We start from the raw sequence: 19575 nt of genomic DNA, 5'->3' as shown, positions 1-19575 counted from the left end.
AGACTATTTGAGCTTCTTCTAATTATTTGAAAGTAATAATAGTTATCAATTATTAATACGTAATAATTGGTAATAAAGCAGCCAAAGACGCTAAGGAAATAACTTTGTTACACCCTAATGCTTTTGTGATTTATTCGGTAAAACTGCTGATTTTTCAGATTCATTTTGATGGAAAATATTAAGGAAACTGTGTGATTTTTTTTTTTTTTGTCTTTCAGTAGAAAATATGACACAATGTATCACTGAAAAATGAGTATTGAGCAGTGATTCCTTTAACATATTGGATATTGTTTCCCAGTGTTATGTCTCATGTTCTGTATTTTGTTTACTAAATTCTTAAATACATATCAGTGCGTTTTCTAATGTATTGATTACCATGATATCAATCATATGGTATCAATAAAACTATGATGTTCCCTGGCTTAAGTTGCTTTTAGTAGAGTATCAATCTACCCTCTGCTCTATCAAAAATAGTACTTCTTCAATCTGTAAAGATTATTTCTGAGAGAAGAATTGCAGGACTGGGAATCATTCAGTGATAAGGTTTCATCTACATATATGAAGTCTGTGAATGAAAGTCCATAAAAATTGGTTAATCTTGGTTACTCTGGAGATGCACAGAAAAAAAAGTTCTTTGGTTTAAAAAAAAAAAAAAAAAGATTAGACAGATCTCAAATCAATAAGGTCTCTGAAAAATAAAACCATAAATTGAACTGTAACCCCAATGGAAACCAGTTTCATTCACTTAGTGCAGGTGTCAGCTGCTCATTCTCATCTGCCGAACTTGGCAAACTGCAAAACTTGGTGCTAGCTGATCTGCAGTGTTTAATTGTAATGTGGTTATTTTTTGTATAAACTGTAGCATCAATAAACATAAAATTAGTGAAACTACCCTTGATTAATCTGCATTCAGTCTGAAACTGTAAATGATGTTTCTCCTTATTACTAGTGGGATATCAGATGCTGTTTCTCTATGGTTGCTATAAAAAGAAAGCTGTCAGAGAAGCAAGGAGGACAAGTGGACAGATTATAAGTACAGGATACTTGCTATCTGGATAGTATTAATAATGGCATAGCCAGAAATGCCTAAAAACTTGCATGTCAACATTTCTTTTAAACAAAGCTAATGTTTTATGAATGTTCTCAATGCATAAAAATATTTTCTTAACATTGAGACAAAATAAAGGCAAGTGTATAGAATCTGGGGGGCAGGTTTTGCTGGCCGTGTTTGATAATATTTTAAAGATACTTTTCTTTTGCCCTTTTCTTCTGTCCTTTTCTGTTGTTTTGTAAAAGTCTCTGGATTAAGTGTAAAGCAGGATGTTGTGGATTAAGTTTTTGTTGCTTAAAAAAATTACCATTTCTCCCCCCCCGCCACCCCCCCCCCAGTATGAAAGGCAAGCCTTATGAAGGGCTTGCAGGGAGCTTTAACTTTTAATATTTGTCAGTATAAAAAGAGAACCACCGGCAGCAAATAGTCTAAACAAAAATAAAGTACAGTATAGTTAACATCTGACCAAGGTTTATGATTCAGCCCACGTGTACCATTAATTAGAAAGATAGCTCTGCAAAGCACACATGTAAAGTGAACACCAAGATTACGTCTGTCATAGCACTAGGGAAGGTAAACCAGCCACCAGATCTTTAAAATCTGCAGTGTTGCAGTGTCAAGATGATTCATGGCACACAAGGACCCTCTGAAGCAACTAAAATGAGGGCAGCAAACCTATAAATTATATTTCTCCTTAAAATAAGTAGCTTATCTGATAGTGTTTCTGTATGGTTGCTATGAAAATGAAGCTGTCAAGCAAGGACAGTTGGTAATTAGGACAGATCAGGGACTATTGCCGTTAGGCACTGTGGAAGGGGTCAGCTCATTTTGGATGCTGGGAGTACGTTGTCAGCAGCCCAAGGGAGCTGGCCTCAGAGCACAGAAAGGGCCTTCAGCTACAGCTGTGAAGTGCCAGGGACTGTTTTATTTGACAGTATAGATGGTTAAGTTTGATTACCCAGGTCTAGACTCTGAAACTCATATAGACACAGCCTAAGCTGCCAGTTATGAAGGAATAATGAAATATTACCTAGAAAAGAAAGAAAAAGTCATCATAAGCTTGCAAACAACGGTTTTTGTGTCAGCTGATTTTGTACATCTGCTGATTTTATTCCAGTGTATTTGCTTTGGACTTTTTCCCCACTTTACCCTTCTTCCTGTGTGACTTCTCCAATCTAAACACACTCTGGAAATCGTTAGCTGTTGCCCCTAGATCTGGTAGTTCTTGGTTTAGACTGAAAAGAAGGTTATTAGCCCTAGATACGTTGTAGAAACATCCAGCTGCAACTGAGTACTGTATAAGAAAGTAGATGAATGGGCCTATGCATTAGTGAGTTTCCAGTATTATGCAGAGTCGTTAAATAGCTTTTTAAGCATGTGATTTTTAATGTAGTATTAGAAAGCTAGATAATTTTAAAGTAGAAAACAAAGTAGTGATCAAAATAAATAGAATATTTATAGCCATTTAAAATTAATGTGTGTTGCTTACTAGACTAAGCTCAGGAGAGGAGCAGTGTTCATTTACTGTAGCTATTTGGAAATATATAAAATTCTGTGGTTTTTTTTTTTAATTTCTTGTGTGTGTTCTTTTCTTTTTTTCTAAAATCTCTTTGAATTTATGTGATTCGTGTGTTCTAAAAGGCAAACTAAGTCTGTCAGTATTTTCCACTTGTAACGCATTCCTGTAAACCCTTTAAATTCTTACATTGAATTCAGTACTAATTCAGTACTGATTGAAATCAAAGGGAATACTTGCAATGATTTCAGTGGATATAGGTCAGGCTTTTGATATCAACACCTGACAGCTGATAATACACCACAGCAGAGAAAAACCCTTAATAATAATTTTTTCTTTGGTCATTTTTACTTGAAATTGTAGGACTAATTAATGGACAGTTAAACACTATATGCGTTTATCTTCACTTGATTTTGTTTTAGAATTATAAGCAAGCTGACTTTTAAACTTACATTAACTTCTGGTTTAAATTAATTTTGCTCTACTGTAATATGCTTTGATAGAATTCCAGAATGGTTAAGAATTTTATATTTGGACGAACTAGTGCTTAAAGAACAGGGGTTTACTTTGTACAACTGAAATGATGTCGTGTCTAGACTCTGTTTTATAGAAGTATCTTTTTGTGTGTGGCCATTTCTGCAATAACATGTGAATTCCTCTTTCTGTAGTCCCTAATGTCAGCCGAAATGGAGATCCTTTTGTACAAACATCAATTGTGGAAGCAATTGCGACTGTTGACAGAGCAATAAATTCAACACGTACACATCTGTTTGACAGGTATCCTGTTCTCTTTTTTATATTGAGAATTCAAAATTAATTTTGTATATACTAGAAATAATGGAACATTTATTAAGCAAGACGCCATTTTATTATTTAAATGACATTATTATCATCTGGTTAGGTCTGGGAATACTAACAGTTTAACATGTACAGATTCCTAATGTTTAAACACTCCTGTTGAGATCTCTGTTCTGCTGGGATAATGTGTATTAAAAGGCTACTAAATGTTTAATTGCTACTAAATGTTTAATGTTTTATTATTTTATTCAATATATATATTTTTTTTTCCTTTGGCTTCCATTTTGAGATGAGTAATCAAGGTATGTACTAGTCACATTGCTGAACATTTACATGATTTATGTAGTGTTGTTATTTCGTAACTCCTGTGTACACTTAATATTTTTTTCAAATTCTCTGTCAGTCGTCCTCGTTCTCCAAATGATTTGCTAGCCTTATTTCGATACCCAAGGGATCCATACACTGTTGAGCAAGCAAGAGCTGGGGAAATATTTGAAAGGACATTACAGCTTATTCAAGATCATGTACAGGATGGTCTAATGGTTGACTTGAATGGAACAAGTGAGTACTCTTTCCTTATTTTTCTGTGTTAAAGTGTATTTGCCTTCTTAAGTCATTATACTTCAAGAGGCATTTATTTTCTGAGACTGGGTCCCAATTGCAGAACCATTACATTGAAATCAGTGGAGTATCTGACTTTGCAAAATTTTACCAAATGTATGTGTTTGCCCAGTTCAGTCCTTGGTTTGCACATTGCTACATTATGGTGTAACTCAGTTTGTTTGAGCTCTCCAAGTAGAGTGCTTTTATTTTTCCTCACATTGACATTAGGGAAAAATTCATGTTCAGATTCTTCTAGTGGCCAAATTTGGTGTAATGGAAGTGCATAATACATCCTGTTTGTTAATCCCCTGTGTGTTAATTCTTTAGGACCATTGTTTCATAGCAGAACAGACTTTTCTGTTATATATTAAAAATAATCAGCATTTTGTTCATGTTTCTTTAAGTAAAACCATTTACTGTCAGCATGCCTTGGCAAGGAGAGAAGATGATATAACAAGAAGGATTTGTATCTTTACAAACCAAGGTTTCTGCATGTACCACAATAGTATTCAAAGAATTATTTGCCACTCATTCTGTAAGTGCCTATCAAACTAAGCTAGTTGTTTTCTTTAACACTGAATCTGATGTAATGAGAAATGCAGTTTTTGCAGCTTTTTATAAATAGCAGAAAAAATGCGAGGTTTAATATTTCTACCTTTTAGTTATTGAAATCCAAGTTCAAATTCATGAAGTCCAGCTGGAGCATATGCAGCTAATGTGTGCAGATGTGTGTGTGGATAGGCTTGAGACATAGGACTGAAGCATTTGGAAATAATGAGAGTTTTAGGAGAGCTTTTGAGACTTGAGACGTAGCCAAAAGCTACACTGAAAATCTAGAGGAGATATTTTTACTTATTATATTCTTTTTGATGTTTATAATTGAGTATTTATTGTAACTTCCGAAAAATTTAACTCTGACCATGAACTAGGCAAGTATTTGTAAGACCAAAGACTGCAAGCTTTGTGGAGTGCTGTAACATTTGCTAATAAAAGAAGCTTGTTACTCATTACTAGAGCTGAGTAAATAATTTGTGATGAAGTTTACCACAAAAACTTATTCAAAATTCTTTGAAGGCTTGTGTTTTATAAGAGCAACCCAATTTTATTTTGTTCTCTGATTAGATGCATATGCAAGCATATTGAATATAATACTAGGAATATATGAAATCTGATATGTGAGAATTGCTTGACTACTTTTCACTAGGATTTGTAATAGTGAAATTCAACCACTTGAAGTTTACCAAAAATTGGCATTAAAGCATACAAATACAAATTAATGAACACAAAATCAGGCAACTTTCTGTGATACTGGAAGTTCTGTTCACAACCAGAGCTTGGTTCTCAGCCCTACAAAATCCATAGAAACCTGGCTTTTAGAGAATCTTGACGAGTACAAGAAATGTGTTTTTGTTTAAATAACTTAATGCTCAGATTTTAATATTCATATTTGTCCTTATTTGGTTTTATTTCAAAATGCAGACCCTAATGGAAGGTGTTATTTAGCACTTTTGCATTGGGAACAGTTGAGAAACTTGACAATTTCCCATTCAGAGACTTTTTTTTTCTTGGAATATCCCAAGGAAATACTATGGAGCCAAATTCTCTTCTGCAGTGCCAGACTGTACAACAAGGGGAATGGCCACAAATTGCTGCTTGGAAGTTTCAGATTGGATGTTAGGAAACACTTTCTCACCAGGAGGCCAGTGCAGCACTGGAACAACTTATCTAGAAAGGCTGAGGAGGCTCAGTCTTCAGAGGTTTTCAAGCCTCCTAGACAGGGATACAGCTGAGCTGATCTAGTGCTGGTGTCAGCCTTGCTTCAAGCAGGAGCTCGGTCTGGGTAAGAGGTCCCTTCTAATCAGTATTTCTATGACTCTATGAAACATCTTCCTTTGAGTTTGAAAAAAATATAGCTAATATTATGCGAACTGAGCTAGCTGGCTTCTAAGCCCTGGAAATGCTCAGCACCCAGCCTTTTGGAAAGCAGAGCCAGACTTAGTGCCTACAAATGTGAGTGTTAATTAAGGGCCCGAGATGGGCATTTATGGCAGCCTCCACTCCGCTCAGGAAGACATCTAATCTAACCCATAGGTGAGACATTGCCTCCAACTTGAACTTCTGAACAGAGAAGCTGAACCTTTTATTTTAAATTGGTAATGAAGGTCATTCCACCCAAAACATTCATAGTTGAGTTTTGCTCACAACTTGATTTCAGAAATGTGGGTGGCAAGCAGGATAAGAACAGCAGACAAATGTTTATGTAAAGACTGCATGAATAACGATCATAAGGAAAGAACTCCATGATGAATGAAGATCATTTAAAAAGGAGTGTTACTATAAAGAAGACACATTTTCTGGGTGTAGTTTTAGAATTAAACTGCCCTAGTAGCCAGCATATTGTAATATGTTATCAATAAATATCTTCAAAGAGTGTATTTTGCTGCATTACCCAGTGGCACTTACTGGTTTTGTTCTGTGGCTTATTTTTCTTTTTCTGAGTCTGGAGTATTCCACAAAATAATTTATCTATGTCTACAAGAACAGGTTAGTTTTGCCTAATGCAAGCACTGGGTCTCTCATATCTGCTTTGATTTGTAAACCACTTGGAGTACATGTAGCCTGAGGCTGAGAAAACATAGATCTCCTGACTGAGCACAGGTCCTGTCCCAGCTGAGCAGCTATGAGCAATCCAGTCCCTTTCAAGGCAAAGACAAAGAGTGGCTTTGGGTGGTTTGTTTGAAATTGCCCTGCATTGTAGAAATTGGCAGAGAGCAGCAGTGTGTCTAGTACGCATTTATGTGTTGAATATAGATGAAGGTCAGTGTCTTTGCAGGCACGCTGGGACTGAGCTCAGGACTAAAAGGAATATTTCGTAACTGTGTGCAATTAGCCTGCACCAGCCTCTTGCAAAACTGCATTCAGTTCATATTCTTGAGTGATTACCATCATGGTGGGAACCCTGTGAGCCTGTGGGAACACAGTACTGCTGTACACTCACTCATTTCCTTTTTTCCTTCTGCCTTTATTCTGCTTGTTCAGTTTTACTCCTGACTGCAAGCTTTCCAGATCAAGAACCATGGTGGTGTATGATAGTTCCTAGTTAGCTAAAAGTACATCTACGCTGCCAAGTATTCTACCTCCTAGGCTCTCTCCTGGATCCTGGAACCTTACTCATCCATGCTGTGTACACATTAATCACTCAAGGTGTGCCTATGCTTTGGATCAGCAGGGCCCATTTGAAGTCAATCTCCCAGTTGTCCCCACTTACTGTGCTTTGGTGTGAGTTGTGGTATGGCCTTGAGCAGTGTGGATTCTTTTCAAAGTAAGTGAAAAATGTGGTCCAGGGCCATGTTCAGTCCAGGAGAACAAAGTAAAGCTTTTCTGAAGGAAACCTGTTCCTGTGGCACAATGGATACAGTAGGGATGTCTTTCTCAGCATCAAAAATTTCACTCTACAGACACATTTCTGTTGGTCTACACAAGTTGATAATGTAGATATAGCCCAAATTAATGACTTCTTTCCTGAAATGAAGCCCAAATGTTTCTAAGAAAAAATCACTTTTAGAATGACTCCTAATAGGCAGCATGGACAAGGCGCAGCCTGACTGTTCTGCTATTTGCAGTCACCCAACACTGTAGTAGGAGGCCTTATGGTCTTCAATCCTTCCACATTGCGTGATAAGGCTATCATGCAACACATAGACTTAGTTTGAAGTTACAAAAATGTAATTTTAATGAGTTACGGTATATATTTTGTATACAATATTTTTCTATGAACTGAGAAGAAATGCAGGAAAGCGATAAGTACGCTGTAGTCCCGGAGGTGGTGTGGATTGCAGAGGAAACCTGTGCCAAGTGTTTTGCAAACACCAGTTTTCTTTAGAAACTAGTCCTGGGTAATGTGAATGTGAGTTGCTCCACACCACTTGTCCTAGAGGTCACTCCTCTGTTTAGCTATAATGCCTGTGGCTATTTTCTTTTGTGGTTTTTGCTGAAATTTTTTTCTTAAGATTCTGCAACTTCCACTGTAATAAAGCAAAACAAAATAATAATGTTCAGTGAATTATCAAGTCTCAAAAGATAAAGTCTTGAAATCCATGTAAATGTTACTGACAGTTTTTAAAATGCTTTTACTAACATGGGGAAAATTTCCCATTTGTCTCAATATGAGGCTTTTATTTCTGAAAATATCTCTGCTTTCTTAAGTGACCAAATAAGTAATGAACTCCTTTTGTGAACACTTGGTACAAGTTGTACGTGAATTGGCATTTTCCTCCTGACCTAATAGTGGTTGTTGCTCACATCACCCAGTGCTCTAATATACATATGTGATTATTATTGTTCTTTCTAAACCATAGGGTTATTTAATCTGGTGGGAAATGCGATATAAAAAAATAACATTTCAAATAAATTCATGATCTGTGGGGACCACGAATCTATGAAGTCTTTGATTTTCTCTCTGTCTCTCTTCTGGTTTCAGGTTATCACTATAATGACCTTGTATCCCCACAGTACTTGAATCTGATAGCTAATCTCTCAGGTTGTACAGCCCATCGACGAGTGAACAACTGCTCAGATATGTGCTTCCACCAGAAGTACAGGACACACGATGGAACATGCAACAACCTTCAGCATCCCATGTGGGGTGCTTCTCTGACAGCCTTTGAACGTCTGTTAAAGTCCGTCTATGAAAATGGATTTAATTTGCCTCGGGGAATTGAACCCAGGAGGCTCTCTAATGGCTACGCGCTCCCAATGCCTCGCTTGGTTTCAACTACTCTGATCGGAACAGAAACAATAACTCCTGATGACCAGTACACTCACATGCTCATGCAGTGGGGTCAGTTTCTTGACCATGACCTTGACCTCACTGTGGCTGCCCTAAGTGAGGCCAGGTTTTCAGATGGTCAGCATTGCAGTTCAGTTTGTACAAATGATCCTCCATGCTTTTCGATCATGATACCACCAAACGATCCCAGAGTTCGAAATGGTGCACGCTGCATGTTTTTCGTACGCTCCAGTCCAGTTTGTGGAAGCGGCATGACATCCCTCCTGATGAATTCTGTGTACCCACGAGAACAGATCAACCAGCTGACTTCATACATCGATGCATCCAATGTGTATGGCAGTTCGGACCATGAAGCATTAGAAATCAGAGACTTGGCAAGCCAAAGGGGTCTTCTGAGACAGGGCATCGTACAGAGATCTGGCAAGCCCCTTCTTCCATTTGCTACTGGCCCGCCAACAGAATGTATGAAAGATGAAAATGAGAGCCCAATTCCCTGCTTTTTAGCTGGTGATCAGCGTTCTAACGAGCAGCTGGGTCTTACCAGCATCCATACATTGTGGTTTAGAGAACACAACAGAATTGCCACAGAGCTACTGAAACTCAATCCACACTGGGATGGTGACACAATATATCACGAAACACGCAAAATTGTTGGTGCAGAAATGCAACACATAACATTTAGCCACTGGCTACCTAAGATCTTTGGAGAGGTAGGCATGAAGATGCTTGGCGAATATAAGGGTTATGATCCCAGTGTTAATTCTGGCATAACTAATGAGTTTGCAACTGCCGCTTTTAGGTTTGGTCACACACTCATTAATCCTTTTCTGTATCGACTGGATGAAAACTTTGAACCTATTCCACAAGGCCATCTACCTCTTCATAAGGCATTCTTCTCTCCATTTCGGATTGTAAATGAAGGAGGCATTGATCCACTTCTAAGGGGATTGTTTGGTGTTGCTGGTAAGATGCGTGTCCCATCACAATTACTCAATACAGAATTAACAGAAAGACTCTTCTCCATGGCACGTACTGTGGCTTTAGATCTGGCAGCTATGAATATTCAGAGAGGCAGAGATCATGGAATACCTCCCTACCATGATTTTAGAGTTTACTGTAATCTTTCTTCAGCTCAGACTTTTGAAGATCTGAAAAATGAAATTAAGAATCCTGAAATCAGGGAGAAACTTAGCAGGTGAGCCTGAGGTGAAGAAAAACAATCCATTATCTAAATGTGCATGCAAAATTAGTAGCTAAATGTCTTATCTAGAAGAAAATATTTGTTAAGAAAGGGGTAAAGGGATTTTTTAAGAAGCTTCCACCTGTACCAGGAAATAGACGTGGAAAATTCCCACATGCAGATAATCTCTCTGCTTCTACACCTCTGTGAACAATTAGAAGTTAATATATACTGTATGTGTTCATTGAAGTATTAGTTTGAAATATCTGGTTTTATAAATCCTGTTAAATATGAATGTTATTTCAAAGTAAGGTCATCTTTAATGCCAGTCTCATGCAAGTATTTACATGTCCAGTTCCATCCATTCGGTACACTAAAACAAACAGGAATATCGTTCACTGTATTTTCATGTGGACATCCTTCCCTACCAGTAATCTGTTCTTTAGAGCATCAGTGTTTGAAAATAAGTCTTCAGCTACCTGCCACCCCTAGCTTATCTACACAAAATCTGACAGAGAATTAATCACAGCTGTGGTAAAAGAAAAAGTGTACAGAGGGGCAGGAAGGAGAAACTATTGAAAAAGAACTGGTTCTGAGAAATCAGAAGAAAGCTGCTAGGAGAAAGGAAATTATTATGGGGTAGACTTGCAGACCGCTCTGACGTTACTCAGATACACAACCTGCATTGCAGGATTTCTTGCATATACACCCACAAGTTGTTCACTAAGATGTAGCACTATCGCTGTCATTTTTACTGTGCATTGTTCATACATCTTGCCCTTAGTTTTGCCACACACTGCTTATTTTGTAAAGGTAAAATATTTGATATTAAATATTTGTGCTTTTCTATTTATAGGTTGTACGGTTCCCCACTGAACATAGACTTATTTCCTGCTCTAATGGTAGAAGACTTAGTGCCAGGGAGCCGACTGGGGCCAACTTTGATGTGTTTGTTAAGCACACAGTTTAGGCGTATTCGGGATGGAGACAGGTAAATGGAAATACCATGGAAACCAAAAGTAATTTTAAACTAAGGATGTTTAGTAACAGTTGCAATGTCTTGTTTCCAAATGAAACTGCATTTTTTTTTCATTTATGATTTTAATACATAATTGAAAAGATGAAGAGTACAAGTTTAAAACATTGTTAGAAACTATAATTAATTTATTTTTTAAATCTGTTACTTTTTATGGTGAATATGTCATACTGACCTCCAAAAAGCACCACAGCCAACACATGCTGAGTTTCCTTTTACTAGTTATTCAAGTCACTTGACTTTCTCAAAAGTGGATGTTACTCATCTCTTTTCATTGGTATTTAATTACTTTATTGGCAAAGGAGCTGTGGTGGTTAAGACACCTTCAGCATCTCTGTGACTTAGGCATAGGTTGGAAAAGTATCACTCTGTGTATATAACCCCTATACATATTTCAATACAAGCAGTCTGCGCACCAAAAGAGTGTTAAAAGCAGACAGGTTATCCCAAAGAACACAATTTGATAATTGTTTTTAGATTACTTTACATGCACATTATAAGCAATTTCTCATTTTCAGTTTCTACAGTACCTGAAATAAGAAAATAGTCATTGCTATTGTTACAGCAGCCAGATGTCCTTTCCATACTTTCAGCACACCCGTTCGGAATCTGAAAATCAACATTTCCCTCATTTTAACATAATTTGTGACCTAGAATCCTGTTTGTTGCGTGGCATGAGGGTAGAAAGACTTATGCTGATTAGTCCTATCCTGGTGAAAGGGAAACAGAGGAAGAATTAGGAAATTAGGTCTGATTCACTTTATCTAATGTTATTCGCTCTATGTAAGTTATAAAATTGCTACTTAAGATAGTATAAAGGCTTTTTTATTTCTGTAGTCAATAACACAAGCCTTTTTGTATGCTTGTTTTAAAAACAACTTTCTTACTTAAAATCTGTTTAAAAATTAAGCTGTGAAACATAAAACTCTCATGCCAGGAGCCAGAGGGATTAAAAGGAGAAATATATGCGGTATGAGCTCCAGATTGCGGGTGACAAGTACCTATTTGTGTCACAACAGGATAATGATACTGCTTTTTTGTGTGTGTCTATTTGCATTTTTCCAGCAAAAGCTTTTTTTGGTTTTTTGTTTTTTTTCTGAAACAGCATTTAGAAACTATAGGAAAACATTGAATATTTAGGAAATGGGATTCTGTTGTCCAAAGAATACAAATGTTTTGAAGCAACATGCCAGCAAATAGTAAAATATTATTAGACATAATGAAAGCAACTCTCACTTCTTTGAAAAGCCTTTACAATGGGCAGAGGATCAAAGCTGCCAGCACCATGCAAAACAAATATGCCTGTGCAGGGAAAAGGAGTGATGTTTGAAGGGAGCCTAACTTCATGTCAAGATGGAAATTTCAGAATCTGTTTTTCTGATCCCAGTACTTGGAAATTCATTGGCCACTGTCCAATGCCTTATGAAAATGATACAATAAGTATGTAAAATGAAATTTGTTGACCATTCTTCTAGTTTAGTATAAAATTGTTACTGATTTTTCATGAAGTTTAAAGAGCCTCCTACTTATTTTTGGTTGAAATAGGTGGAAAAAAGTATGAATGTAGAATTAGAAATTTACAGTTTAGTGAGATGTAAATGATATCACAGTGAGCAATTCTTATATGTTAGAATAGTGTAAAATGTTTTCAAATCCTGGGCAGTAACTTAAAACGTTTTCTTTTACAAGGGCTGGCTTGCTTTTCATAGTAATGTATTATTTATATTTTTTATTGATAACAGGCTTTTAGCCCTTTATGTATGAAAAATAAGTTATTCAAAACCACAGTGTTTCCTCCTTCAATATAAGAATTAACTGAGCATATATTAATAAGTCCCTGAATTAGTGTAATCATTAAAATAGTTTCACAGAAAAAAATTTCCTTAGATTAAACAGTCTCATTTATCTTGATAATAAACTAGGTATAGATTAACCATTCTTCTAATCTCAGCAATTCTATCAAAATTTTTTCATACCCATGGGAAAGATGCCTGGAGAAATAAATCAATGGTCATTTAAGCCTCTACCTTAAAAAAACCCTAAACTTGGTAGTCTAGTGCCATTTTAGATGTCCAGAGATACCCAAGAGATCGAAATGGGACTACAAAAGAAGTCAAAGGATTTGCTGAAGACTTGGGCCCTTTCAGGGTGTCAGTATGACACCAAGCACTTACAGTTTGGCATCTGGATCACTCCCTCAGATACCATGTAAATCTGAGAACAGGATTTATGGAATAATTAATTTCATTCTGAATACAGTATTGCAATATCTCTGTGGAACTGCATGTTTTGGTTTTTCACTAGCAAACTTGTCTTTTCTGTGAGATTACAGGTTATGGTATGAGAACCCGGGTGTGTTCACGCCTGCTCAGCTTACTCAGATCAAGCAGACATCTCTTGCCAGAGTTTTGTGTGACAATGGTGACAACATAACCAGGGTACAACATGATGTCTTTAAGGTGGCTGAATTCCCACATGGATATAGTAGCTGTGAAGAAATTCCTAAACTGGACCTCAGGATGTGGCAAGATTGCTGTGAAGGTCTGTATACAGGTGGATTTGGGTGTATTAATGTGTGCTGCATTTAGTGTCTGTTCATTTTATTTTAAGAAGATATTTGACTATTGTTAGTTTCTGTTAAGATGTCACAAACTCAAATCTGGAGCTCAACCTTTGTCAAGTGAATGATCATTCCATATGTTATATTAAATAGACACATTCTAACCATAGCACAGATTTGAGCGTTGCATGGTGTAGATAACTGTTTTCCTGTTTTCTTCCTTTTGTGGATAAATATTCTTGTTCATTGCCATCTCCTTCAAAAGTTAGGACAGTGGGGTGATTTGTTTTTCTTCAGAAATAAACTTTTTTCCTCCAGAAACAGGGTTTACTTAGCTGCATAAAGCACAGGACACTCAGAATCCCATGTGGCTTGGTAGCATGCATGTTGGCTTCTCTCTCACATACAGATTTTCTGCATGACCTCTCTTTAGACATCATCACCACAGACTTCACTACATCTGTAACATAATTAGAAGATCCTTTCCCAAGAGAATCTTCTGGATCACACAGATTTGCAGAATGATTTGTAGTAGCATCAACAACAAAATACTTCAGAGGACAATGACTTCTCTTTATTGAGATCTCCTTGACAATGTTATTACCATTTTCTTTTGACAAAACTCAAATGACCTGCCCTGGCTGAAAAACTCAGGACTTTTGGGAACTTCTCTGTGGAACTCTGATTCTCTAGAAATTGCTGTCAAACAATTATTAACTAAAAAGCTTGCTCTTATTAGAGAGGGTAATGGTACTACCACTTGACGATTATTAGAATCTTACAATTTAGCTAGTAAGAACCTAGCTTTCAATACCAGTATTTTGTAGATTTGCTGGTATCTGGATCTGAGTTCTTCATCTTTTCTACTGCTGATTCTCTTGAGTTTACTCCAGCTGAGTAGGCTATTCAATATTCTCTCAAAAGATACGCATGGATAAAGAAGCAGTGGATTGTATTTCTGAGAGAGGTCACACTCTTCCACTAGTGTCCATTTAACACTTTCAGTAAGATATAATTGTCCCCAATGACAGAGAGTCCTTTGGTGATATAGCTCAGAATTTAAGGCAGGAGGTGGAGCATAAACTGATGGAGGGTGTCCCTTCAACCTGGTACAGATACAGTAAATACTGAGGAAAGATTCTAACTAGTGTGACTTTACCATGAGAACAAATTCAGGTGTCATTAAAAATGAAAAAAGTAGATAGAGAGTTACTATTCAAAGATACTGCACAATTTAGCTTTTAAACTGACTACCATATTGTCTTGTCCAGTAAAGAACTCTTTAAATAATAAATCACTAAGAAAATTCTTCCTTGGAAGGCTTTGTTGAAAATGTCAGTTACCTTTCAATGAAATCTTGTACAATTTCCCCCAGATATCATTTCATTCAGGTCTTACTTGAATTTTTACCAGTTTTTGTCGTGGTTTAGCCCCAGCCAGCAACTAAGCACCACGCAGCCGCTCGCTCACTCCCCCTACCCCGATGGGATGGGGGAGAGAATTGGAGGAGTAAGAGTGAGAAACACTCCTGGGCTGAGATAAGAACAGTTTAATAATTGAAATAAAGTAAAATAGTAATGCTAATAGTAACAGTATAATAATGATAATAATAATAATGATACACGAAGCAAGTGATGCACAATGCAATTGCTCACCACCCGCCGACCGATACCCAGACAGTTCCCGAGCAGCGATCGCTGCTCCCCGGCCAACCCCCCCCAGTTTATATACTGAGCATGACGTCATATGGTATGGAATAGCCCTTTGGTCAGTTTGGATCAACTATTCTGGCTGTGCCCCCTCCCAGTTTCTTGTGCGCCTGGCAGAGCATGGGAAGCTGAAAAAGTCCTTGACTAGCATAAGCAGTACTCAGCAACAACTACAAACATCAGCCTGTTATCAACATTCTTCTCCTACTAAATCCAAAACACAGCACTATGCCTGCTGTTAGGAAGAAAATTAACTCTATCCCAGCCGAAACCAGGACAGTATCCACCCCTTATTCTATACCATCTACGTCATGCACAGGCCCTCCCCTTTCCAATGTGTTCCAATTAATCACCACCCCTTTCCCTATCTTGATATACACACAGATATCATTCCCTTCGTCTATGGCCCATCCCTCTAAAATGTCCATTGAGTTCATTTAGCCCATGACTTTGGGTTCCATCTGTCATCACAGTCTTTCAGAGCAGGAGAGGTGGTGTGCAGTGTTGGACTGTTGCATGCTGAAGTCAGTTCTCATTCCAACATGGTTTCATCAAAGTTCATTTTCCTTAGGCTGGGCAATTCTTACTGCAATACCATTGATGCGGCATATAGCAATCATAATATATAGTATTATATACTTAATATTAACCTACTATATTATTATATTAACATGCAGTTAAGAGATAACATATAGTTAAGAGATAACATACAGTATTATAAAGCAATTAATATTATACAATTCAGTTCATTGGCTATTTTCACCCAAAATCAAATTCCCTTGAGGTACACATTGGGCTTCCCCATCCTTTCGCATCACCCACCAAGTGCACCCAGGTCCTTGAGCAAAAGCAATCCCACGAATGGGTTTGCCTTTGCCAGAGGGGGAAGTAACCCAGACTGTCTTCCCCAGCATATTTTTCATGTGCACTACAGGAACTTTATCTCCTTCTACAGTACGTAAAAGTTTTGATTGGGCAGGGCCAGCTCGATTGGCAGATCCCCTGGTGTTGACTAACCAGGTGGCTTTTGCTAAATGCGTATCCCAATGTTTAAACGTCCCACCACCCATTGCTCTCAGGGTAGTCTTTAACAATCCATTGTATCGCTCAATTTTCCCGGAGGCTGGTGCATGGTAAGGGATGTGATATACCCACTCAATGCCGTGCTCTTTGGCCCAGGTGTCTATGAGGTTGTTTCGGAAATGAGTCCCGTTGTCTGACTCAATTCTTTCTGGGGTGCCATGTCGCCACAGGACTTGCTTTTCAAGGCCCAGGATGGTGTTCCGGGCGGTGGCATGGGGCACGGGATATGTTTCCAGCCATCCAGTGGTTGCTTCCACCATGGTGAGCACATAGCGCTTGCCCTGGCGGGTCTGTGGGAGCGTGATGTAATCAATCTGCCAGGCCTCCCCATATTTATATTTTAGCCATCGTTCACTATACCCAAGGGGCTTGAACTGCTTGGCTTGCTTGATTGCAGCGCATGTTTCACACTCATGAATAACCTGTGCAATACTGTCCATAGTTAAGTCCACCCCTCGATCACGAGCCCATTTATACGTTGCATCCCTTCCTTGATGGCCTGAGGCATCATGGGCCCACCGAGCTATAAATAATTCACCCTTATGTTGCCAGTCCAAATCCACCTGAGCCACTTCAATCTTAGCAGCCTGATCTACTTGCTGGTTGTTTTGATGTTCTTCAGTGGCCCGACTCTTAGGTACATGAGCATCTACATGACGAACTTTTACAACCAGGTTCTCTACCCGGGCAGCAATATCTTGCCACAATGCGGCAGCCCAGATTGGTTTGCCTCTGCGCTGCCAGTTGCTCTGCTTCCATTGCTGCAGCCACCCCCACAGGGCATTTGCCACCATCCATGAGTCAGTATAGAGATAAAGGACTGGCCACTTTTCTCTTTCAGCAATATCTAAAGCCAGCTGGATGGCTTTCACCTCTGCAAACTGACTCGACTCCCCTTCTCCTTCAGCAGTTTCTGCGACTTGTCGTATAGGACTCCATACAGCAGCTTTCCACCTCCGATGCTTTCCCACGAGACGACAGGACCCATCAGTGAACAGGGCATATTGCTTTTCATTTTCTGGCAATTTATTATACAGTGGGGCCTCTTCAGCACGTGTCACCTCCTCCTCTGGTGATATTCTAATGTTTTTTCCTTCTGGCCAGTCCATGATCACTTCCAGGATTCCTGGGCGACTGGGGTTTCCTATTCGAGCCCGTTGTGTGATCAATGCAACCCACTTACTCCATGTAGCATCAGTTGCATGATGTGTAGAGGGGACCCTCCCTTTGAACATCCAGCCCAACACCGGCAGTCGGGGTGCCAGCAGGAGCTGTGCTTCAGTACCAACCACTTCTGAAGCAGCTCGAACCCCTTCATATGCTGCCAGTATCTCTTTCTCAGTTGGAGTGTAGCGGGCTTCGGATCCTCTGTATCCCCGACTCCAAAACCCTAGGGGTCGACCTCAAGTCTCCCCTGGTGCTTTCTGCCAGAGGCTCCAGGTAGGGCCATTCTCCCCGGCTGCGGTGTAGAGCACATTTTTAATATCCTGCCCTGCCCGGACTGGCCCAAGGGCTACTGCATGAACTATCTCACGTTTAATTTGTTCAAAGGCTTGTTGTTGCTCAGGGCCCCATTTGAATTCGTTCTTCTTCCGGGTCACTTGATAGAGAGGGCTTACGATCTGGCTGTAATTTGGAATAGGCATTCTCCAAAACCCCACAACGCCTAAGAAAGCTTGTGTTTCCTTTTTGCTAGTTGGTGGGGACATAGCTGTTATTTTGTTGATCACATCCATTGGGATCTGACGACGTCCATCTTGCCATTTTATTCCTAAAAACTGGATCTCCTGTGCAGGCCCCTTGACCTTACTCTGTTTTATGGCAAAACCAGCCTTCAGAAGGATTTGGACTATTTTCTTTCCCTTCTCAAAAACTTCTTCTGCTGTGTTGCCCCACACAATGATGTCATCAATGTACTGCAGATGTTCTGGAGCTTCACCCTGTTCCAGTGCTGTCTGGATCAGTCCATGGCAAATGGTGGGGCTGTGCTTCCACCCCTGGGGCAGTCGTTTCCAGGTGTACTGAACACCCCTCCAGGTAAAAGCAAACTGGGGTCTGCACTCTGCTGCCAAAGGGATGGAGAAAAATGCATTAGCAATATCAATTGTGGCATACCACTTAGCTGCCTTTGACTCCAGTTCATATTGAAGTTCTAGCATGTCTGGCACGGCAGCACTCAGCGGCGGTGTAACTTCGTTCAGGCCACGATAGTCCACTGTTAGTCTCCACTCCCCATTAGACTTTCGCACTGGCCATATGGGACTGTTAAAGGGTGAGCGAGTCTTGCTGATCACTCCCTGGCTCTCCAGTCGACGAATCAGGTTATGGATGGGAATCAGGGAGTCTCGGTTGGTGCGATATTGCCGCCTGTGCACAGTTGTGGTAGCAATCGGCACCTGTTGTTCCTCAACCTTCAGCAACCCTACAATTGAAGGGTCCTCTGAGAGACCGGGCAAGGTGGACAACTGTTTAATTTCCTCTGTCTCCAAAGCAGCTATACCAAAAGCCCACCGGTACCCTTTTGGGTCCTTGAAATACCCTCTCCTGAGGTAGTCTATGCCAAGGATGAACGGAGCATCTGGGCCAGTCACAATGGGGTGCTTTTGCCACTCATTCCCAGTTAGGCTCACTTCAGCTTCCAGTACAGTGAGCTGTTGGGATCCCCCTGTCACTCCAGAAATACAAATGGGTTCTGCCCCTCTATAGTTTGATGGCATTAGCGTGCACTGTGCACCAGTGTCCACTAGAGCCTTATACTCCTGTGGGTCTGACGTTCCAGGCCATCGAATCCACACAGTCCAGTAAACCCGGTTGTCCCTTTCCTCCACCTGGCTGGAGGCAGGGCCCCTCTAACACTGGTCACAGTATTCGTTGTTCACTTCCTGTAAATGTGAATCAAAAGTTCCCTGATCAAGGTCGGAAGTAAAATTAGCCCTCTTACTCTGTCTCGGGAACTGCTCACTGGAAACTGGAGCTGCAATTTTCCTGGGAGAACCGCCTTTTCTAATAGTTTTTCCTTGCAATTCACGCACCCGTGCCTCTAAGGTTGAGGTGGGTTTTCCATCCCACTTTCTCATGTCCTCTCCATAATCACGCAGGTAAAACCACAGGGTGCCCCGTGGTGTGTATCCTCTATATCCTCTCTCTTGAGCATAGGGACGTTGACTCCTAATGGCTGAGACACTGGTCCGTGCAGGTGGGGAGTAGGACAGATCCTCTCTGAGTTGTTGGAACTCTTGGCATATTTTTT

General features: G+C 39.5%; 1 protein-coding gene across 1 annotated transcript in view; it reads left to right on the top strand.

The window, feature by feature from the left end:
• The window catches only part of PXDN (peroxidasin), a 94709-nt gene that overhangs the window by 61225 nt on the left and 13909 nt on the right, over nucleotides 1-19575 (top strand). The window contains exons 15-19 of the mRNA XM_075707551.1: nucleotides 3236-3344; nucleotides 3769-3926; nucleotides 8449-9952; nucleotides 10794-10928; nucleotides 13306-13514. Coding sequence (XP_075563666.1) covers nucleotides 3236-3344; nucleotides 3769-3926; nucleotides 8449-9952; nucleotides 10794-10928; nucleotides 13306-13514 — 2115 coding nt within the window. The remainder of the gene's footprint in view (nucleotides 1-3235; nucleotides 3345-3768; nucleotides 3927-8448; nucleotides 9953-10793; nucleotides 10929-13305; nucleotides 13515-19575) is intronic.

This window comes from Pelecanus crispus, chromosome 3 (genome assembly GCF_030463565.1).
Source record: "Pelecanus crispus isolate bPelCri1 chromosome 3, bPelCri1.pri, whole genome shotgun sequence".
In the NCBI taxonomy this organism is placed as follows: domain Eukaryota; kingdom Metazoa; phylum Chordata; class Aves; order Pelecaniformes; family Pelecanidae; genus Pelecanus; species Pelecanus crispus.
Note: the sequence above shows the minus strand (reverse complement) of the source record. Positions and strands in the feature narration are given on the sequence as shown.